Consider the following 24,110-nt stretch of genomic DNA (forward strand, 5'->3'; position numbering starts at 1 on the left):
ATTATCTGATCACGTGACCCGATACCTTTTCGAGTACGTATGAAAACCAATCACGCACATGATTTATACGTCCCTGTTTGTTGCTTTGAAACTGACGGTTTTTAATTGTATTAATCTGTTATTTATATGTAGCTTTATAGGCTTTAATTCAGAAACAATTCAATGATTAGTAATTTTATTTTTTATTTTATAAAATTATGGCAAAGAAAATCATACGCGGATCTAATGTGGGACCCCCCCCCCCCCGAAAATTTTTAAAATTTATCAAATTCACATAGTAAATTTACCAAAAAGCCCTCCCCCATTCACTGGCAGACAGTTATATAGCCCCCGGAAAAATGTTTTGGATCTGCGCATGGTAATAAAGCAAGTTTTAATGACTTTGAATAGCTATGTAATTTGTAAGAACCTAGTAAGTTTTAAGTACTTGTGTTCGAACTATTCGTATGAAATTATGTTTATACAATAAAATAAGTTAAAACCAACAACCAACTTCCGAATAGTAATACCGTGAAAAGACATTGTAAAGAAATGTTTTGTCTACAGAAAGTGGGGATGGGGGAAATCCCTATAATTTTGTTGCTCCAGTGCTAAATTTAATTGTTTAACATTTAACATGAATTTACAAAACTAATTATAAACCCAATTTCTATTTCCTTTTCATCTTATTAATGATCGCCTTTTATCACGAATAATTATTGATCGACTTACTTACAAAGTGTTCACGTACGAGCTAACAAGGATTTGGTACCCGCCTGTGTATTGAAATAAGTGAGTTTTTGTTCGTTTTATGTAAATCATTTGTTTAAAAATTTTATAAAGAGTAAATAAATGTATTCTTTAAATTACGAAAAAACAAATTAACCCTAAGTAATGAACATAACATCGACAAAAACACAAAACAATTGTTGAAAACTCGAATTTTCTCGCTTCTCACAAAGTTTGGTAAACAAGGCATTTGAAATGCTTTCATTGGTGACATATTGCGCAGTTTTATGTCAGTTTGAGCAAACTACAATCGCTATAAATAGCGAATGTCTTCGTCAAAGCCAATTTCAAAATAATATTTGAAAAATTGATGATGTGCATAATAATCATGTAGGCCTATATTAATTTAAAGAGGTATCAATATTAAGATTGTTTACTGTACAAGAATATATTGAATGTTCTAGTTTTATATAAAATTGCATGTTTATTGACTAAGCAGCTGTTTTAAGAGTATATTGGCCTCTGGTAAGTGGCAGTAGTTGCGATTTGATTAGTTCTACTTAACTCCTCGATTAGTATTCTATAGTGACTGTGTTTTAGCATTCTCTTTTGGGAAGTGGATGAAGGTTATGCCTGTCAACTTCTCTAAAGGGAATATCTTTATAGCTATTCATTTAACTTCATTAACTGTTTTCCTGTTACTATAACCTTTGAAGAATATTTTAAGTGCATTTTTATGCAGTGTTTTCAGTGCATAAGCCAATGAGGCAAGGACAGTTTGACAAATGAATGTTACAATTGATTATCTTGGTACAAGGTAATTTTTATGTGTTGATCAGAGTCTACATACTGTACAAGCATTGTTAGCCATCTAGTAGGAGATAAAGCACAATATATTCTTCTACCATTTCTTGTACCATTTCACAGTATTTATGGCTATTAATTTTTTTTTTGCTCACATAGAATTGCAAAAAAAACTAATTTGAAATTTCAATAGATTTAATTGTTATTCTCTCAAGCTATGATTATTTTGTGATCCTGGACTCCAAATGTTAGTAAAATGGACTCCAAAATGTCGGTTTTACACAGAATTAATATTAATGTTTAATACATAATACATGTACCTTGCAAGGTGCCATGAGATTTTTATAGTAAGAAACAGTGCTTACAGAGGTGGAATTTATATAATGGATATAGTATAAGAGGTTTCATTTTGGAACTGAAAGTTACCAGCTGTATTTCAGACAACAAATACAAGCAAGACAATGAATTTTACATGAACTTGTGCATTTCTTTGGAATTACATGTATGGTTAGTTTCGTGGAACTTCAGTTATTCAAATATTATAAATTGAATCATAACATGAAACATAGAACTTAATTTCAACCAAGAGAGAATAGAAAAATGAAAATACTTAGGGCCTTTTACATTGTTTATGTTAAATATAATGTTAAAAGAATGTGACTCCAAATCAATTTCAAGTCAATAAATGAACCATAAAATCATCTATTTATTATCTGTAAAAAGTTAAAGTTTTATATTAACATGAGTAAGAAAATGTATGAATGTAATGGGAATGGTGAGAAGGAGATCTAAATCAAGTTTTATTTTATCATTTTCATGGCTACTAATTAATGGTTTTATGGGTTGTGTTATTTTTTCAGACATGAGTTCTGCCAAGGATATTCCTCAAACTCAGGCTATGAACAATGCGGTGATATCGGGCTCGCCCAGCAATCACCATCACTTCCTGATCCCCAGCCCCATACCCACCCGCAGAACCAGGACCTTCTCACAGTAAGTCACACCCACCTCTAGCTGAAAGGCTTTTTACATGTGTAGTGGTACATGTATATAAACTGTTGATTCACATGTAGTTTGGGCTTTTTTGACTGTGGATGTAGTGAAGGCTATATGGATTGTGGATGTCGACTGTGGTTACTCTGTGGTAGATCTGATAATTCTGAGATTCATGGTTATAGAATTACAAGGGTCTTGGGTTTGATTCCTGGTCCAGTATTAACTTATTTCATTTTGTGCTGTTGACCAGTGTTGTGCTGTTGACCAGCACACTGAAATTTAATTACAGAAATAGTTCCTGTTAAGGGTATAGAACCTGAGTTGTGCTTTCTTTGTGGTTGAAGGGGAGGAGTGTTGTAGTTCGGGCTCTATGGACTTGATATTGGCCCGGATGGTTAATTTAAGTTAAGAATTCCAGTCAAGAAATACAGGTTCTCATCTAGCCACTAACTTTTTCTTGCCTGTAATACATGTATCAACAGTAATGTGTTCAGAGGAATTCATTTCAGGTTCCAATAATTGATGTAAGTAGTAAGTCACATGCATCAATTGCTATTTTTTAAATAAAGCTTTTGTCAACAGGAACACTCTCAGGCGAGTAAATGTCAGGATTCAGATAAAAATTCTTTACATTTTTAGCATAAAATGAATGTTACAAATATTAAAAAACTGGGTTTTAGTACTTTACTAGCAATAGAATGATCAATTTATGTAGTAATTTCGTTGGCAGCCAATTTCATTCCCTATTTTGACAGGAAGACAGTCGGTCAATTGGTCTGCAATTTTGTTATGTCTGTATTGTCAGCATGCCTATTATTTTCTATATCTCCCATTGATTTGCAAGTGGCAACCACATGAGGCAGATAAGCAATTATGAATAAAAGATTCTTATTGATTTCCAGGGCATAAGGTCAAATGTTTAAGGGTTGATTAGTCGTCAATGTTTTAAGTTCACACTTTGTTTTGTCTTCAAAATTGGCCAGAGATTATGATGTATTGTACACATCCAAAAGAAAGTGTTGATACATCAACAAAGATGATGTACAATGCAAAATTATATAAATCTAATCTAAATGTAGCTAATATTAAATCTTATCAACATTTTGTTATCGAGAAGTTGTGAGCTACCAGTATTTTATTGAAAATCAAAATGTTGTTAAAGGAATTTCTGAAGATTTTCAGCAGAAAACATGAATCTAGGTAGGTAGGTAGAATCCCAAATTGACATGGCTTTCATCATTTGTGAGAATACACTCCACATGGTTGGAAAGGAAATCAGCTTCAGACTGATTCCAGTATTGGAACAATGATTTAGATAACTCTGGATTAGCTTGACCTTTAAAGACCTGTCTTTATCCAGGATGTTTGAGAGATGTCATCAAAGTTACGGCCTTGAGAATGTGAATATAATGTAATTTGATTGAGATGGTTGTCATGAAGTGTTTATACATGTACTGATACCTGTAGTCTCGAACATTAATGCCATGTTATGAAAAGATTATGTGCTCCATTGTTATTGTTGAATTACATATGTGTAAAGAGGGGGGAGCTAGGGGTCAACTTTAATTTTGATGATCAAAGCCTTGAAATGAATGCTGCTATTTTTAGGTCTGAGAGAGCTAAAGAAGGACCAACCTTTAAGGGTAAGGTGAGGGAGTTCTGCCGACAGAAAGGACATGGCTTTATCATCCCAGATCATGAGAAGAACCCCATCTTTGTTCACATCTCAGAGTATGTATTTATACTATAATAAGAACTTTATTTATAAATGGGACCAGTATCTGTCTGGGGAAAAAAAATTGCAAGGAATTTATGTTTGTTCTTTTAGTAAGGATTGTCTTGCTTTGACTAGTTTTTCATTATTCCTTGGATTTGGCAAAGAAATACAAAATAATTGTTTTCATGGTTTTGGAATTAATTCTTTAAATGTCTATATGTTATGGATTTTTGAAAAATGGCCAGGGTAAAATCAGTGTTGCTGTCACCATGCTTGTACGATGTACATATTTAATGTTTTATGAAAATAAAGAAGAGGATTATTTTTTATGCACAATTAGTGACTGTCATAGTTTTAAAATTTGTATATACAATGTACATGGCTCTAAATTTGATCTCTTACAGCATCGAGGGTGAGTATGTGCCCAAGGCAGGGGATGAGGTGACTTACAAGGTCATTCTGATTCCCCCCAAGATGGAGAAGAGGCAGGCTGTGCATGTCAAAATCACCCACCTGGCACCCGGTGTCTCCCACGAGAAATGGGACTCCACCCCCGATCTGGAAGCTCACTAGGAGCATCCTCGTCTGAGCGAGCGAACCCTCCAGCACTGAATGATAACAGTAATGACTTCATTATAATGTTACCCGCAGCATTGACTGAAGTGTTATATATATTATTGAACCTCTATATTGAAATCACAATTATTCTTTACTGTGCACCTTATTAGCCAACGCATAATGAAAATTGGTCTTTCTTGTCTGTTTTTTTTTTTTTTCAATTTTTTGGGGGGTATTTTTTGGCAGAATTTTACAACCTGTAATATATATTAATCCGGTCTTAGTTTTATTATAGAACACTAATGTTTGCACTCAGAGTTGTATGTAAGATAGCTAGACTCTGTAATTATTGCCTGTTTTTAGCTTCATATAATTTATAAACATGATAATTTTACATGCTCATGTAACATTTACTCATTTGGACAGAACTCATAGACAACTGGTAGATTAACATTGTATATCTAATCTTACTTTTTTTGTCATTTTTTTCTCATTTCAGGTTTATGTCAAAATTTGTCATTATTTTTTTTAATGATTCAGAAGATGATACAGCCATTTAGGCATTTACAGACAACAAGTGCATTTAAAGAATTTGATTTGCTTGACCAAAACATTTGTGATAATTTGTCTATTACCTTTTTATATTTTTTCCCTGCTCTTCCACTGAGTTATTGTATTTATTGTTTTGGTTGTAAATTTATTAAAACAAAATTCAATTTTGTGTAAATGGTAAATATAGTAAAGTGTTTTGTTACGTTGTCTTTTATCTGTCCCTGGCTTATGGTAAAAAAAATTTTTTTTTTAAAATGAAAAGAAAGAAAATTGTGAATAAAAACGTAAATAGCCATATGTTTGTTTTCCTGAAAAAATGTGTAAACTTTATCAAAACAGAGGCACTTGATCTATTACTGGTACATTAGACTTTGAAATTGAATCATTTTCTATCAGTGTGTGTACGATTGAAGTGTGCGTTATTTATTGAAAAGTTTGAGGGGGTTTATCGTAATCATTGAAATTCTAACTAGTATTATTCTGGTCATGTTTATTTGTGCCATGTGCCTTTTGAAATGTTAATATCATTCGTATCAAGATTTTTTAAGCGTAAAACAATGTTTGGCCAATAATTGCAAATGATGAATATATCTGTTAGATTAAATTATTATGAAACGCATAAATGAAGAAAGAATCGTACTTTTGACCTTGATTTTTATTTTTTTTGTTAAGTTTTTTATCAATGTTAATATTAATAGATTTTTTTCTTGCTTTTCCAAAATATAAAGCTTTATTTTCAAATTCGTGCTAAACAAAAAGTTTGTATATTACTCAAATAATGTAGATAATTTGAATAATGTTTAATGCATTGTAATTTGAAATAAACACATACCCAGTAGTAAATAATGAATATTCAAATGGCTATTTTTGTGTATACAAGATGATGTTGTGTATTTCTTAGATGTCTAGGTGTAATTTTGAATTAGAATTCAGTCGATGAATTGATTTTTATGAAACAGTGTCTTCAACTTGTGCTTAAGATTTGTTGAGGTTTGTCAGTTTGAAGGATAATATTTTCAACAACAACAAAAAAAACATGTTAATTAAAAACATAGTGCTGGAGAACCATCAAGTTTGGAAATGAAGTTCTGAGTAGTATAGACTTTTTAGGTTTGTACACAGTACTCTAATAATGTAAACCAACTTTTATTTGCGTGCGAGATTTTTATTTATCACTCATATATTTCGAGTATATTTTTTTTTAGATAATCTGCATCTTCATCACGAAAATTAAGTTGCTGCGAACCGGTTTATTTCTTACAGATTGCGAAATTAACTTGCAGTGAACCAGTTTATCTCCGATAAATTGCAAAATAAAGTTGGCGCAAAGAAAAGTTGGTTTACACAACCTCATGCTCTATTCCTATATTATGTGTAGTGATCGTAGAGTTACTGTTCTTGTTTTTTTTTTTGTCTGTTAATCACATTTTGAGGTATAAAATTTATCATATTGAAATTAAAATTAGAGATCAATGCATGAAGTTTTATTTTTTATTTATATATATTTTTTTTTATTCTTTGGTCTTTAAGAAATTGGTCTGAATACTTTTGTTATATTTTTGGAATTTTAAGGATTTGAGTTTTGACTCTGGTATTCAAAGTCTTATTTGAAGGGGGGAATCTAATTTCTATTCATCTTTTATACTTTAATATTTCTTCTGGAATTTTGCTCCGCTTTGGTAGAAAGTACAAAATTTCCGATTTTTTCAAGGAAAAAAATTCTTGTTATGAGTTTTGTTTGTTGAATGAGTTGCATTTACATTTTCCTTCCATTTTCCAAAATTTAATTATATGTGCCATATTATACAAGCTATAGTTGTTCTGTTATCAATACATAAATACACTGTATCAGTGGACATTTCTCTCTGTACTGGTTAAGGAGAGCTGTTCGTACTTAATGTTTCATAGTTTAAAACCCACAGAAAATATTCATGTTTAATTTGCACTGCTTTTTAAGAAACCTCAGAGCAGGAAAGATAAATTCCTTTTGTCTGAAATTACCATATACAACTCAGTCCTTTTTGCGGTATTTTTGCATAAAATCAAATATTTATGTGTTTGGTTGACAAGAAAAGTGTGCTACATGTATATTATGCTCAAATCCTGAAGGGGGTCTTATCCAACCAAGCATTCAGTGGAACAAAAATATTTTTACTTCATTCAAAAGATGCAATTTCAAGGGTTCTGTTAAAATGTAAATGTAGTTGGTGATTGGTACATATTAGGTAACCTGAAGGACTGTTTAAGATGTTAAAATGTTCAAAGTTGTCATGATTATATTTTTCATAATAGCACTAATAGTTACTATGTTGTAGATTCTGTTGTTTTTGTAAGCAAAAATAAACTGTATTAACAAAATTATTAGTATCCTTCTCACATTAATCCGGATTGCATGCTCTTGCACGGCCGTGATTTTAGTGTACCGGTATTTATGACGTCATAACCTTTGTGTACATATTTACGTAATAAAAAGTTGACGTCACAATACCAGTTCTAAATGATGTTATTAGCCAAGTAAATAATCATAACAGGATGAACTACGAAAAGCAAGATATTTTCTACAGCCAGGCACGTAATGTCCTGAATTATAGCGTCAAGAGGTTATGGTTTAAAATTAATCCATTTCTTGAGACCAAAAGTAAAAATGAGCACGATTTGCCAAATAAGTTTATTCAACCCCAGCAGTCGACAGTTCTATGTGAAAAACTTAGTTTCAGCGGACACATAGATCGGAGAGAGCAAGGGGTGCCGGTCGGTAAGTCTTTCAAAAGCTAGTACTCTAATCAACAAATTTTAATTTTTATTAATTCGCAGTCCTTTTGATTAACAGTTTTGTTGGGATGTTTTTTGTTTGTTTTCTTTTTTGTGGGGTGGGGGTTTGTGTTCATCAAAGAGTTATATTTAAGAAATGTATATATTTTTCGTCTAATTCTTTTTCATCATTAAACATTAATTTAGTTTAAGAAATATTAATAAAAAGGCAGGGATAAAAAAATCCCACAAGATTTCAGTCTTAATCCTGATATGTTATTTTTCATGACAAGTACATGTAGTTTTTAATTTGAATTACGCACATTTTCATATGAATTTTTGGACTTTTTTGACAAGAATGTCGAGAACCCCCCATATGAATCATGTTAAATAATATTTAAAGATAAAATTAATTCAATCAAACTATGTATCAATAATAGAAATATTTCTCGAAAATTGTATGGATCCAAGCAATATTGAACTCTCGTCTCGTTCAACCCAACGCTCGGCTGACACCGTAAATCTCCGACAAGGATTTACGGAGACAGCCGAGCGTCGAGTTGAACGAGACTATATTGAAATCTGGCGTAGGAATACAGACGACTACAAAAAATATTTAAATTGTTCGTACCATTTAAAACTTACTATTTCCAAAGTATTTATAAATAAGTTTCCTTGAAAAACAATTCTTTAGCATACATTACATCGAATTTATCAATTATTTTCAAGAACTTTAAGTCTTGTCAGCAGCAATGATTTGTGCTAAAGTCCAAACACTGTTTCACTTTCGGTTTGTCTGAGTAACTGCATAGGAAAGTTGATTAAAATCAACTTCCAAAAATGAAATCAATACGGCCAGACTTCAAATAGAATAGAAAAAATTCTAGCTAACTCACGCGTTAATTTTTTTATTGAAGCGTATTCATTATTATCTTCATTGTATTTTGACTTCAGGAGAGTTTTGGGACTTTCTTTATTCGGACAAGTGGGATCATGGGTGTTCGATAAGAATTCTCGAGGGGCAACTCTACGACTTTATACAAACCAAACTTAACGTATTGTTGAGGAAACAAGCCATAGTTCAACACCGAACGTTCGCGTATGCCAAAAATAAACGAGAAAAAAGAGGGTGCTACAAACCAGCCAACGAAAAGGTTGTTAATTTTTTTTAAATTTTTTAGTTTTCTTATATCTTTCTTACGCCATGTTTATAAAACCCTCACATAAAATGAAAAAAAAAATCAATTGGCTGAAATGTATGCATACTTTTCTAAGACATATGAATAAGATTATTTGTCAGTAGCATTTCATACGGTTACAAACATGCTGCATATCAACGCACTTATGCTTCTAAATGCCTCACTGAGTGTAAAAAAAAAAATCTTGGATTTACGTCTTACTACTCTAGGGATGTGGAGAGATTGAGGAGGTTCTTCTTTTGGAGTTCATTTACTACGGTTGTAAGGTTGAACCCGTACGCCCCTATGGATCCACCTGTAGTTCTTACCCAGGGACAAGCACCACCACTTCTGGCTTCACCCCACGGAGAAGTCCACCTAACAGCGACACAGAGGAAGATTACTTTCCTCTTATACGGAGAGGTTGGTCAACATAACAAATCGAGATTAATAAGGAAATAGAATTAGTTCTTGATAAAATTTATTTTTTGTAAGTGCGCATTCACATATAGGAGTTACAAAGCTGCTAACTCGATATCACATGTATATACTCTTGGATTTGTATGTTAATTTTAATCGCAAAGTTATATTCATTTGACCGTCGGTTTATGATTTTGTTGTTTCACATTTTTCCCTATAGAATTAGAAATTAAAAAACGCAAACAAACTATTAGTACCTCTATAGAGTCAGTAAAATAATGAGAAAGAATGATTTAAGTACTAGTTCTATTTTTTCAATTCTGAATGAACAAAAAATGAATTTTAATTGTAGTATCCTTAGAGGGTAGGACATTGCCTCGAGCATTGCCGCGAGAGAATTCTATGGTCGCCCCCAACAGAAAAGCGCCGAAAGCAGGAAAGACGTCAGGGGCCAAAGAACGGAGTAACAGTCTGGAAAGAGAGAAATATGGAAACAAGGGAGTCAAAACGGTCAACCAGTTGTTTGAGATCATTCCAAAACAAATCAGCACCGACAGCTCGGAGAGTGATTACAGAACCCAACCCCCAGCCCTGAATCTGAAGCAGTTCAGATGTACGGAGAAGATTGTTTATGGAGATAATCTGGACGTGATTAGCGAAGAGACTGAACTCGCCGAGGAGGATCTAGGTTTTGGCGAGGAACTCTACCTGTCCAACAATGTGAGAGAGCCAAGAGCACATGATGCCGTCCAATACAAGTCTGTTGTCAAGAAGTTAGCGGCTTGCAAGGTCGAATTACAAAAGTTGAAGGAAGAAAAGAGAAAACAAGAAATATTTTTAGCTGGTAGACCAGCTACTTGTCTTCCACCTATGCCTAGCTTTGATATCGATAAGATCCGGTTGGACAATGTTCCAGAGAAGCCAATGTTCAAATTCAAGTTTTTGCTTCAAGAAGTTCCCAGTTTCGAGCGTCTGATCACCATATTGGAATCGGAAGATCGTTGTGATGCACGATATCGCCGCTCAAAGCTAATGAATAGGAAAGTCGCCAACAGGTACAACCTCACTAAAGAAGCGCTGCATCAGAGAACACTGGAAACAACAGAACTCAATACGAACATAAAGAAGAGAATGGATATGTTGAAAAAGATCCAAGGGGGTAGTGGAGGTGGAAAGAGAGATATCAAAGATGCCAAGAGCACAATGTCGTCTGTTGCTGGTGCGAATCCAAAGCAAGACAAGCCTGTCATTACCACTATCATCAACTTGGATGACGCAGTCGGGACCATGGCAGCAAAAGTTAGAGGAGTGACAGATTCCAAAGAATGCGGGAATTATATTTTGAACAATATCGGTAAAAAGAAAGGGGTTAAAGATAGAAAGAAGAGCAAAATGAAGACGGTGTCAATATCACCAAGTATTCCCACCACCATTCCTTTAGCGTCACCCAAAACCATCCCAGATATCGTCTTAACGACTTCCTCTGGTCAGAATATTACACTGTCTCAAAAACCGGAGCCTGCTGTTCCACTAGCCAAGGAATCCGTGCCTAGACCACGCGCTGCCATGCCTAAGGAACAGAAGGCTGTCGCTTCTAAAAAGTCGATCCGAAAGAAGGAGAGCAAAGCAGGCGCAAAGAAGTCTGCGTCTAAGGCGAGGTCTGTTTCCGGTGGAAGTAAAGGCAGAGGAAGAGCCAGTGTAGCTCCATCATACACAGAAACCGATACATCGGAAGAGGAAGATGACACCACTGAGTCGTCATGTTTTGATATAAAGAAGCTGAATTTCCGGTACAGCTTCGAAAAGCTAAAAAACACAAAGAATCCAAAGAAGAAAAGGCCTGCATTCTATGACGTTCTGAAAAAGTATTATCGAGTTCAGAAAACCCTTGACGCCCTAACCAAACCAAAGGGCTCTAAAGGAAAAGGGAGAAAATCCATATTTGAAAGAATCCTGCAGAAGCATCCAATCAAAACCGAGCCCGACTTTGTCATTGGGAAGTTGAAGAAGTTCCCGTTTTTACAATACAAGAAGAAGTACATTTTCCCCACCGAGATGGCTAATTTTGCGACCGTTTCTATGGCTGAGTTCGAAGAGAGGCTGTATCAGGCTTTAAATGACTTCATTGTTAGAAAAGAGCATGTGGTCTCCAACATCAATGGAAAATCGGTTACTACCATTACCTTCACAAAAAAATCAACCTTTGATCAAAAGAATCGGCACCTTTAGATTACAGCATAATGAATTTTGGTGAAGGACTTTCAGTCAGAAGCCATTCACATTCATATCAAATCATTTTAAATATATGGATTTTAACTAAATTGGGAATAATGATATAAATAATGTATACAAATAAAACAAAGATATATATTTGTTCAGTTGATGATTTATTGAAAAATCATTGACAACAAAGGGTTTCTTACATAGAAATGAATTGTTGTCCAAATCAATATTTAAAGTCAACACTTTTTTTCAAACACAATAAACATTTTTCAGAGAGCACTTACCCTGTGCACTTTCCATGCAGTCTTTTTCAATAATTATGTCATAACAGTTTACCCATATCAATACTATGTATGATTAGATTTTCTATTCTAATTATTAAATTTTATTTAAAGGCTTGGTTGTAATTCTATACATTTTAAAATTTTACTAACTTCATCCATTTACGTGAAAAAGTAGAAAAGGGTGTTTAAAGTTAATACAACAACATCCGTTAAAAAGTAGACCAAGAAGTTAAAACTCAAACACACAAAAATTCAGTGGGTTTTTTCTCCCCTATTTTGAGCAATTTATAATTTTAAAAAACCCTACAAAACCAAAAGAAATAGACTGTGACCCTTCAAGTACAAGTATGTACAACTTAGAATGTTAATTAACTCAACTGTGTCAAAACTATCAACATCAACTGACTAAGAAAGAAAACACACCTCAGCAATCAAACTACAGTACACATACAACCATACCGACACAGAATTGTACACCAAATTTGCTTCATTAATTAATTATTATGCAGGTAATATTTAGTGTGATATAAATGTATACTGTAAAGAGAAAAAAAAAATAATTTATTAATGTTGAACTTGCACAATGGATACTAAATACTTCAATGTTTGATGTCAAAATGACATACATGTAATTTTATAATGAAGTTTCAATTTTCAAAATTAAATTTTGTCCCTCTTACCACTTCCCTCATATTTATGATAACAATTGTGTTTCTTACACATTCAACTTAAATAAAAATCAGTATTTTAGATTTTTAAATCACTATTTAACATAGTAATAAATATAATTCAGCATGGAGGGTTTTTTTTTACCCCTTTGAACAAAAACCATAGATAGTGTCTACATATTGCCAGACCAATCAAGAAAAATAAATGACCATCAATGAACAAAACAATAAAAAAAATTTTTGTCAAATAAAAAGGACAACACATTACCATACTTTTAAAGTAGACACTGTTAGTCAAGTACTTGCTAAAAGACTACACAAATACTTTCATCAATCTTCCAAGAGTTTTTCATATCACAGTTAAAAGTTAATGTCCTAGGTGGCTAGGCTAGTCCACTGTCCATTAACTGGCGTATTTCTTGGTCCACTCCATGGCCATTTTGTTATACTTGGCCCTATCTGTCTTGTACAGTTTCGCGATTTCTGGCATTAATGGATCGTCTGGGTTTGGATCTGTCATCAAGGCATTTATGGACAACAGGACTGCAATTATAGAAGTCATTTTTTTAATTAATTTTCTAACAAACCTCTATAGAAAAAAAAACTATGTTTAAAATTCATCACTAACTTCAAAGATTAACTATGTTTAAATTTCATCACTGACTTCAAAGATTAACTATGTTTAAATTTCATCACCAACTTCAGAGATTAACTATGTTAAAGTTTCATAACTAACTTCAAAGATTACCTATGTATCAATTATGTTTAAACTTCATAACTGACTTAAAATCATTACCATACACCTTATATATATTCATTCTATGCAGTGTATAAACAGTAGTCAAATTTATGGACAAACTAGGAATGTTATTATAAGAAAAAGCTTTTATATGACCTCCCCCCCCCCCTCCCCTGAAATACATGTAATAAAACCCACAACCAGATCTGCATATTCATATACTCCGATCGAAAGACTGCCAAGTAATTACATACCTCTAATCACATCAATTAAGATTAATTTCTGAGATAAACTAACATCTTTTCAGGATTAATGCCATACTCCAACATGTTCACTTTCAATATGGAGCTATAACCTCTAGATTTCAATAAGAGCTAGGCAAACAGTCCGATTGATTTCGGTCATATCTGCAGACTTTTACTATCAAGTCTCACCACAAACAAATACAAGGGGGATGCACTAAACGAATGGTAAAATTAAGACAGAGATTATGGCCTTCTGTGAACACTTGTCTTTGGTTGAGTTGAATAATAATCTTTCACCAATACAGAATACTCTGAACAATCGAAACAATTTTTCCATCACATTCAAGGAGGAAGCATTGCCTGGTTATTTTCAAAACGAATACATGTGCATTAGAAAAATTTTCTTTTATAGATATTTTTTTGCACATAGGGACTGTAAAGTAACACCTTTTTTTCTTTTTTCTTTTTTTTTTGGGGGGGGGGGGGGCAAAATTAACAATGCAAGATTTTTCATGTGCAAACCCAATGCAGTGAAAATATATACATACACAAAATGGAGCCAGAATTGCTTTAATTTAAAAGATCCAGCAAATTCACCAATTAAAGCATGTCAAATATCTATTACAAAATATTGAACAGATGGCCACTTCAAAACTATTTTTTCTCTCGAACATCAGTTAGGAGAGATAAAGGCACTCTTGAATGCAAGATGGTCTTTTATAGGAGGGTATTATTGACCTTTAGAAACTGTTATCATGTGCAGATCCAGAAAATATTTCTGAGGGGGGAGGGGGAGGGTCTCTGACAGTTATTTGAGTTATCCAGGGGGGGGTTGAGGCATATTTTTGGTAAATTTATAATGTAAATATAAGGAAATTTCAATTTGCAGGGGATGGGGGGTCCAGACCCCCTCTGACCCCTCCTCTTGATCAGCGCATGGTTATGGATGGGGACCACTGATGGCTCTTTAATGGAGGTTGCTGACCTTTCATAGAAACATCTAAGGCTGGGGGTCATTAAAAGTCCTATTTTGGGAGGGTACTGACCTTTAGAAACAGTTAGGGCTGGGGACCATTGAGATCGGAGGATATCCAAACAAATACTGCCATTGCTATTGATGTTTGGGTGGTAAATCTTTGTTGTGAATGAAACCTGTAAAAGAAAATGTAGTTTATTAGTATTCCTTAAAAATATGAAAGCCTCTACTAACTTAAATGTAAGTCCCATCACTGGTGAATATAGTAGAATTGATTTAGTCAACTCATTTTAATTATTTCATATTATTTCCCATACAATGTAGTTGTTTCTATAAATTAATTCCTTTCAAAATCCTGCTTGCAAAAGAGCCAATATGACATCAATGTACGTCAGCTGGTACATGATGATGTATATAAACACAAGGAAATGTTGGTCCCCAGCATAATTAAGTTTGCAATGATATCTTTTTTTTCAACCCTTATCAATACATGTATCAGTATGTCGACAGTCTGGCAACTTGCCAAAGCTCATCCACTTACTCTCATCTTCTGATACAATATTGTTTCCTGAAAAATTTTCCTTTACAGACGCAAATCCCAGTCTGACTGACTACACTACTTTTCCAAAATCCAAGATGGATACACTTGCACTTGTAAGATCAGATGTAATTTAAAGCAGTTTATCATGAAAAAAAAAAGACAGCACTAAACACATAAAAATTGATCACTACAACACAAAGGACAAGTACCAGTACTAAGTCAGGAATAAGGAATCTTCACTAGATATGTGTATCATTGCTCCTCATAAACACACAAGATCACTTGCAATTTAATTGTATCCCAAAAACAGCTACTATAAGAAATAAGCCTCAGCTGAGAGACATCTGTTGCAAAATCACAACCTGAACCTTTAGAACAGCCAATAACTCCCAACATGAATATTTTCAATAATTCTATGTATATTAGTTTATTTTCTTTGTAAATATAACATGAGTCTTACATGAACATCTTTTTTTAATGTTAATTAGTGTTAGTTTAGCATGATGTTCTGTGTTTGTTTTTCTGTGCTTTCATTCTTTGCATCATTATACTTTAAATGGGTAAACATCATTTATTTAGAAATCCATGCCCAGTCTCCCATATATATTTTCTGACCAATGGCATACTGGTTACTGTAGATTCCTAATTTAACGAGAGGAATTAATTTCCGCGTAAAATCGCGAGAAGCAATCCTTGCAGATTTTAAAATCTCGCTTTTATTTTGCAGACAGTTTTGAACTATAAGAAATTATAACAATCAATTAGTGATCGCGATTTTATATTCTCTTTATTTCATACATAACAGGGGAATCGCTGAAATAAGTACTCTTGTAAAATAAGGAATTTCCCATAATCAATCCAACAACAAGAAACAAATTTTTTTTCTAAAGGTACCATATGCATATGAAAATCAAAAATCAGGTTATATGAAAGTTTGCTTGTCTTGTGTTTACAATTTTACCCTACTGGTGAGATTTCTTGCATGAAAGTGGAAAGAAGCAAATCCAAATGGAACATACATCATTCTTGTAACAGAAAAGTTCAATGATTTGGACAAAAGTCAGTATTAGTGACACAACACTTGGATTCCGAAATGCTTCATACAAAACTTTGGTAAACATACAACATTAAAAACAAAATATATAACATATGATTCTTGAAATCTTAATTAACAAGAATAAACTGTTAAAAGAGTGCTAAATCTTTTAATACCTTTTCAATCTTTTCATACCAAATTCATAAAAACTGATTCTCTCATATAATTAACCCAATTATCAACAACATGAAACTCTTAAACTTTTTCTTGCATTAAAAATTCTCTCTTGAAGCTCCCAAGTGCATGAAAATTCTCACCTTTGGAGGTTTAAATGGGTAATCTGTTGGAAACTGTATCTTTAAGAAATAAAGTCCACCAGAGTATGGACTGTCTTCCTATGAAAATATCATCAAAATGATAATATAATAAAATAAAATCATAAATATCTTATATTTTCTGGGTAACTCTTGTATGTATAATTGATAATACATGTAATGATGCTATTAAATTCAAAGAATAGTCTTGTATACAAAAAAAAAGACTCTTTGGTTTCTTTTTGGTCATTTTGAATCACATAATCTTCTCATACTGACAAGTATTATCAAAACATTTGAGTAATTTATCGTGTTCAATGCAAGAAAGAGCACAACTCATCCAAATGTTACTTAGTCTGTGAAGTTTGCATTTGTTAATACTGTGGAATCATTAGAATTTGTGGTGGCTTAATTTTCGTGGCATTCTTGGGTAGCCCTCGCCCACTAAGGACTATGTGCAATACAAATGTATAATCAAATATCTGCCCCCAATTTTAACCAATCTTTAATTAGTATCATATAAAAATCAAATCAAATTTCTACATTATGACGTCACTGTGGTGATAACCTTTTACACCCTTATTTTCGATATGATTTTAACTATCTTCTACCATATTTTTAAAACTCTGAATAAAACTTTATTTTGGGGGGCAAAAAATGTGTAATACTACACCTAGTCCTTTACACCTTCAATGAAAGCAAATTTGGAAAGAGTTATCCTTGTTACTGAAACCAAAAACCAACACATCCACGAAATTGTATTCCCCTGAATAAGCAAAAAGCCCAAAATCCATGAAATTTGGCCCCCGCAAATTTAAATGATTCCACAGTAACAGATTAAAACTTACTGGCCCTTGTATTGTTGCTTTCCAGTTGAAAACTGAAAGAGAAAGGACATTAAATGTGTTAAATAAAATATTTTACATTATTGGGAAATATGTATCTTTTTTTTCCAAGTTTAAAGTAAAGATATCCAATGGTACATGTAAGAAGTTCATGTACTTACGATCTCCTTCTGTTTCTGGACCCGCTGAACAGCCTGCGGGTGGGTCTGATGTAATATCTTTAAGTTCCTGGAAACAAAAATTGTATAAAGTAAAAGGAACGTATGTCGAAACTTTTCAGTGCAATCATATCGGAAAATAATGTACATTTCAATGATTCTATAATGATAATGAAGGCTCAATGTATACTTTTAAAGATCTTTACATCTTTCAAGAGAAAATGAAAGCAAAAGTTGGTTTTTTTTAATGCTTAAGGCTTAAGTTATGAAGATATTTGACAACTTTGAATCAGTTTTTTGAATAGAATTCTATTTTTACACAAGGAAATTAGTTTTATAAATATTTCACCACAATGGTGTGCCAAACACTAGGCTATCGCTCGTAATCATTCCAGGAAAACGGTTAACTATACTATCTTTACAATGGCGACAATGATAAAGCGATAATAGCGTGCCATTAACATGATTAATGTCCATTAGGTTGAGTGGGTATTAAAATAGCCATTCCCCTGACCTCTAAAGAAAATGATTTCAAAATAATTATTCCTGGTCACTTTTTTTGTAGGAGACCAACAAATATACTGCTTACCACACAATCTTAAAATAGATTATTCAATGTGCATACATGACAAAGATCGATTTCATATCATAATAAACTTTACTATTACATTTCATAATTGAAAAAACAACATCTACCTTAGATAATCTTTTAAGAGCCATTGTATGTCGTTTGGATCAATATAAAACAAAGCAACAAAATATTTCACTCGATGATCTATAACTCTTGAGTCCGACTTCCGTTTCGCTACAAACACTACTTCGTGACCTCCTATTGACCCTTATTCGTAACAACTCGTTCTTCTCCGGCGTTTGACAAAGAAAATCAATGCATATTTTATTTTCATTTTAGTCCAAAAAATGAGATTTAACAAAGACTGCACTGTTTTAATTAACTTGGCATGTAGCAACACGAGGAGGGGTGGGGGAGGTTCACTGTTTATTTCCTTATTTTCAATTCACAAAAAGTGGGGGGGGGGGGGGGGGGGGGGGGGGTGGTGCTCTGCTGATGCTACATGTCTGCATATAAATAAACCACTGTACATATATGGAAAAGAAAAGCTTTCTCAAGGTTAAACCTATTAAGAATGCTGAAACATGTATTAGATAGGAATGCATTAATTTAATTTCATTTATTCGGCTAATTTTTGAGTATGGTAGTATTGTATGCGATAATTGTTCACAAGAAAATTTAAATCCTCCAAGAAAATGTCCAGATGGAAGCACAGCTAGCTCAAATGTCCAGATGGAAGCAGAGCTCTCTCTCTCTCTCTCTCTCTCTCTCTCTCTCTCTCTCTCTCTCTCTCTCTCTCTCTCTCTCTGAGAAAAGGGAGAGAAAACCTCAGGTCAATGTGCCTATAGGCCTTCGTATTTTGCTTTTATTCGGCCAATACTGGAGGTATTGTATTTAACTCTCCCAGAAGATGTCCATTTAGAAGCAGGTAAGAATAATCACCAGTATTCGAAAAAACCCTTATCTAGCTAGGAATGTCTTGTAATCAGAGTTAGGATGGAAACCATTATGTATACATAAGAAAAGGGAAAGACAAAACCTTTTATTGTTCTACAAGACTGTTTATGGTATAGCCCCTGTATATTTACAAGATTTAATCTTACCTCTCAAACCAACGCAGCATGGTTAAAATCTTCGTAACGTTGGTAACTTTAGCTTTTTTACACCACAGTCTAGGACAGTTTTATGTTATTACAGCTTTTTGCCATTAACTATTCAGCTATGGAATAACTTACCATTAAAAACAAAATGGAATGAGTCATTTCCATATTTCAAATATGTACATAAAAACAATCTGTAGAATTAGCAAAAAATGCCAAAACTTACAATTATGGAAATCGCAGAGAAAAATATTGCTCACTGTCAACTTAAATATAAATCCTGTAACTTACAAGCCGACCTTTTTATCCTACATTTAAGTGAGACTTCAAATTGCAATTATTGTGGACACACATGTGAAGATAATTTTCTTTTTTTTTCCCTTACTTGTCCAGCTAACATTGATCAAAGATCATTGCTCATTAAGGTTCAAGTGCAGATAAATTTACAGTTTTGCTGAAATTCGCATTTCTGTTATAATGATTTTGTCTTTCAATGAAAAAACGATACGTACGTCAATCAGACAAATTGTGGTTTAATTTTTTTTTCTTTTGGAAAATAGAAACTTTACTTCAATGTGATTGTTTTACTGCTAGCTGGGGAATGTAATGAAACTCATATGATTAAATGATTCCACAGTTTATAATATTCATTATCATTATAATTTTTCTTATTTTTATTGTTTATATGACTTTTATTTAATATAATTTTTTCTTGTTTCTTTTTTTTCATTCTCTTTTCTTTTTTTCCACATTAATTTCAATTTTTTTTTAATGTTGCAATGACATGTTGAATGTTCTATTATATACTTATTATTATATTACATGAGGAATAAGGAATCATTCTTTGAGTATTATGAGGTGATAATTTTGGTTGGGGATAGATTTGATAACGCCCAACCGAAATTATTACCTCATAATATTTAAATAATGATTCCTTATTACTTATATTTATAATTTCAAGCCGTTGTACGATTGAATTTTTAAATATGAATAAGCAAACCCCGCTGGCGCCTCAATTTGTACATATAGTACAATACATTAATACATTAGATTTAATACCTCAGCTATGATATTCAAATTGTACTCACAGAAAAAGCTACATTAGATATTCATTTTGTTCTTTTTTTCTTTTGTCTATATAAAATCCAAAATAATCGAGCAAAAAAGTACCCCCCCCCCAAACAAACAAAAAACACCAAAAAAAACAAACAAAAAAACCAAAAAAAAAACCAGTCAAGACACCAACAGTTTACAAAGAATCAAGAAAATACATCTCTGAAAAAATAAATCAAGTCAACAACGACTGACAATATGGTGAATGTTGGATTTTTATTTCACTAGACTCTTCGATTACAAGTTGCAGTATAACTATTTCTTAATCAATTTTATGCCTGGTATATTTATCTTAATACGGAATACAAGTTGGAATTCAAGGTTACCATATGATGCAAAAGCGTATGTTATGCCTGTTTGTAAATTTCATATTACTCTGACAATTTTTACTTTTCCCTTCACCAGGTCGAAGCACCCTTCACTTTTGGAGCTTATATTTTCCGTTCAAAACCGGAGGATAGATACTCCCTGATACAAACTGTTCCCAGAAAAAGCAGTGCTGCTTCTGTTCATTTTTGACATGGATTGATGCGCTGACCAGTTGATTGTAATGAAATTATTTGTGCCATATGGATCTACATGTTGAACTTTTGACTCAGTCAAAAAGTGTATTACTACATGTAATTCGGGGTGCTTCGGGAAAAGTTTGACCGAAACGCAAAAGGTTGTCGGATTTGCAATGAAAATATAAACCCCAGAACGTACGATGGTTTCTGCTTGGCATATGGATCTGCCGTGGGCATATAAAATGTGGGGTTTTTTTTTTTCGTTTTTGTTGGTTCCTTTCTGTGTTATTTTGTTAATTCGTCAAACAAATTACAAATGTTGAAATAATTTTTATTGTTCCGTTTGAAAATGGTATGTAAGATATTGCACAGATGACATTTGTGGATGTTTTACAAATTGTAATAGCATATAGATATTAAACATAAGTCACATTTTTTAATAATAATTTAACATTATTTGCAAATACCGTAATTCAGAATCTTTCTTGTTTAACGGGATGGTTTTTTTTCTATGGGATTCTATTTTAAATAGAATATAATGCTGAAAAAAATGAAAGATTATGAAAAAAATCTATTTTTGAATTCATCACAAAGAATATTTCAACTAAAAAGGTTGTTTTATATCAGAATCTCCTTTTCAAAAGAATTGAATTGACCAGTTGTCATTTATCAAAGTAATTCGATATATTTTCACATACGCACGACGCGTCGAAAATACTATTATAATAGTAGGTAGCGTAAGAGTACACAATATCAGCTTAGACTTATAAAAAACATTCAAACTCTGTAACCATTTTAACCGATCAAAAGGGTATACATGTACTGATCACCAACTACCCCACCCCCCGCCCGTATTGAAAAGAACTCTTTTTCGTTTTTCAGTAAAAACAAAAAGTAAAGTTTTAAAAAAAAATAAATAATATATAGAAGGAATCCAAACACACCTAACACTGAAATTGATACGTATTTTTCTGGAAAGAGCTAAAATTTATTTTATTACCATATAGCTTGTGCAAAATAGGGGGAGGGAACAAGTGAATGAAAAGGCCCCCATTTGGAAAAAAAATCCTGAATTTGCGCCTTAATGTGTTAATAACGCATGTATTCGTTTTGTTTTAATTATAAAGTACCAGAAAACTGTTCTGGATTTGAGACATATCTAAGTCTTTTACGCTTTCTTGTTTTTTAAATCGCCTATCATTTTCAATCATGAATATGAGTTTCCTTACCTTCCCCAGCTAACTGTAAAACGATCGCATTGAAGTAAAGTTTATATTTTCTAAAGAAAAAAAGAAAAGAATCAAATCACAATTTTTCTGATAAAGGTACGTATTGTAATTTCATTGAAAGACAAAATCATGACAAAGATGCATCTGCCGGCAAAACTGTGCTTTTATCTGCACTTAAACTGAAACTGAAACTTGCAGAAAATTGCCTTTCCTTCAGCCAATTTTTATCTGATTTATTCATTTTGCACCAAATACAGCATTTTTTTTTTACAAATGAATGTAAAATAAGTACATTCAAATTCATGACAAGTAAAATACTCTACGCATTTTCAAGTTGCCTATATGCGCTTACAGAATTCAACTTTTCTTGCATTTGAAAGTCCGAAGATATAATACTGAATTTCATACATGTACAAATGTCTGCATTGGTTAGAGTAATCTTTTATATTCGGAAATCACACATATTATATAACAAACATGTTATATTTCTTCTCATAATAAAAACATATAACAGGCACGCAGTATCGGGGGGGGGGGGGGGGGGGGGCAGGGGGCAGGGGGGCCCCCTTTTTTTTTATTTTTCTTTATTATTTTTTTTTTGCTTGTCAAGATTTTTTGGATGTGTCTGCCCCCCCCCCCCCACTTTCAGAAACGATGCTACGTGCCTGTATACTCCCTACCTAAGAATACATCAATAGGTAGGGGGTATATATACGCTAGGTGCCATGTGTCAACAATTAAGGACTCAGCAAATTAACTATGAGATCTACCTTAAATTTTAAGATATAATTTGCTAAGCTGTAAAGTGTTTTTTAGTAAAGAAATTATACATTTCTTTTACCTTTAAAATTTGGGCATTTCTCCTATATTTTTATATAGGGCTTTCCTTTTAAAAGTGACCAATACAGTCTAAAAATAGCCAAAGCAATCGAGCCCTCTTACAGAAGCATGGATAGACGATTCAAATATTTAGATACGGTAGAAAATCAGCTAAATTTACGGTAACAGTTCAGAGTTTGTTTTCTAGATATTTACAATACATTTGCTTATTATATTAACAACTATATTTATTATACTTTCATGTTAAATACTAAAATCTGATTGGTTTGGACGCAGTTGGTAATCCGTTCTATTACCCTCAGCGTTAGCAACACACTTGGCAACGGGTAACACAACGAATTGTTACATGCGCGTAAACTATGCGCGTATGGCTCGCCGTAGAATTCACTTCATTCTATATAAGAGCAGCAAAATTTTCTTTAAAATTAGACATTCAGTACAATAAAATAAATAATGCCTGTTTGGGAGGGTAACTGTTGAAATTGACACCCCGAGAAAACCATTGTCAACCTTCGCATCGGTTGACAATGGTTTTTTCGGGGTGTCAATTGCAACAGTTACCCTCCCAAACAGGCACTATTTATATAATACATGTAGATACAATTTTTATGATAGATTTGACCACGCTCCGACCGAAATTATCACCTCATGATATTCAAAGAACGGTTCCTTACTACTCATATTTATATTATTTCCAATTTGTACACTTTAAAACAACATTTTAAAACCACTATTTTGTCATGTGGCACATGCTATGTATTACTACGCAGCGCACCAACTACCGTTTTTCGGTTATGCTACAAAACGCCCATTTTGTGTCGCTCATGTAGCAATGGACAGTTTCGGATAAAGTAACATTTTGTAAAATTGAGAGTTATTGTACTTGAAGGCTCATGAGTGTTTCTTGTTGAAGTTGATATGCAATATGTAGGTCCCATATGTTAGGTACATGAGAATCACTCAATCAGAAGTAAATGCTAACCTGCGGCTATGACTGTTGTGTTGACTTTACACAGTGAAATTGCAAGTTACAGACGG

At 33.0% G+C, this 24,110-nt stretch overlaps 3 protein-coding genes across 5 annotated transcripts; 2 read left to right on the forward strand and 1 right to left on the reverse strand.

Annotated features, from left to right (window-relative positions):
• Positions 1 to 661: 661 nt before the first annotated feature.
• Positions 662 to 7,696, forward strand: LOC105334617 (calcium-regulated heat-stable protein 1). Of its 3 annotated transcripts, none has more exons than XM_066067188.1 (5): positions 662 to 771; positions 2,373 to 2,505; positions 4,117 to 4,239; positions 4,630 to 4,846; positions 5,283 to 7,696. In XM_066067188.1, exons 2-4 carry the CDS (start codon positions 2,375 to 2,377, stop codon positions 4,796 to 4,798), a joined length of 423 nt encoding a protein of 140 aa, XP_065923260.1. In that variant the 5' UTR covers positions 662 to 771; positions 2,373 to 2,374; the 3' UTR covers positions 4,799 to 4,846; positions 5,283 to 7,696. The 3 variants fall into 3 exon arrangements, with proteins under 3 accessions (XP_065923260.1, XP_011436436.1, XP_034312291.1); XM_034456400.2 differs by adding an exon at positions 1,208 to 1,233 and having other exon boundaries at positions 730 to 771; positions 4,630 to 7,696; XM_011438134.4 differs by having other exon boundaries at positions 4,630 to 7,696.
• Positions 7,697 to 7,834: 138 nt separating this feature from the next.
• LOC105333674 (uncharacterized) lies at positions 7,835 to 12,349 on the forward strand. The gene is made up of 4 exons (XM_011436761.4): positions 7,835 to 8,090; positions 9,041 to 9,240; positions 9,495 to 9,687; positions 10,037 to 12,349. The coding sequence occupies exons 1-4, from the start codon at positions 7,868 to 7,870 to the stop codon at positions 11,911 to 11,913; spliced, it is 2,493 nt and encodes an 830-aa protein (XP_011435063.3). The 5' UTR covers positions 7,835 to 7,867; the 3' UTR covers positions 11,914 to 12,349.
• A 747-nt stretch (positions 12,350 to 13,096) lies between these two features.
• On the reverse strand, positions 13,097 to 18,565 carry LOC105333673 (ubiquitin-conjugating enzyme E2-17 kDa). Its single transcript, XM_011436760.4, has 6 exons — positions 18,410 to 18,565; positions 17,717 to 17,783; positions 17,559 to 17,590; positions 16,714 to 16,791; positions 14,890 to 14,995; positions 13,097 to 13,402 (listed from the first exon to the last, which is right to left on the reverse strand). Exons 1-6 carry the CDS (start codon positions 18,431 to 18,433, stop codon positions 13,263 to 13,265), a joined length of 447 nt encoding a protein of 148 aa, XP_011435062.1. The 5' UTR covers positions 18,434 to 18,565; the 3' UTR covers positions 13,097 to 13,262.
• Between the last annotated feature and the right edge of the window lie 5,545 nt (positions 18,566 to 24,110).

The sequence above is a fragment of the Magallana gigas genome, chromosome 7 (genome assembly GCF_963853765.1).
Source record: "Magallana gigas chromosome 7, xbMagGiga1.1, whole genome shotgun sequence".
Classification (NCBI taxonomy): Eukaryota; Metazoa; Mollusca; class Bivalvia; order Ostreida; family Ostreidae; genus Magallana; species Magallana gigas.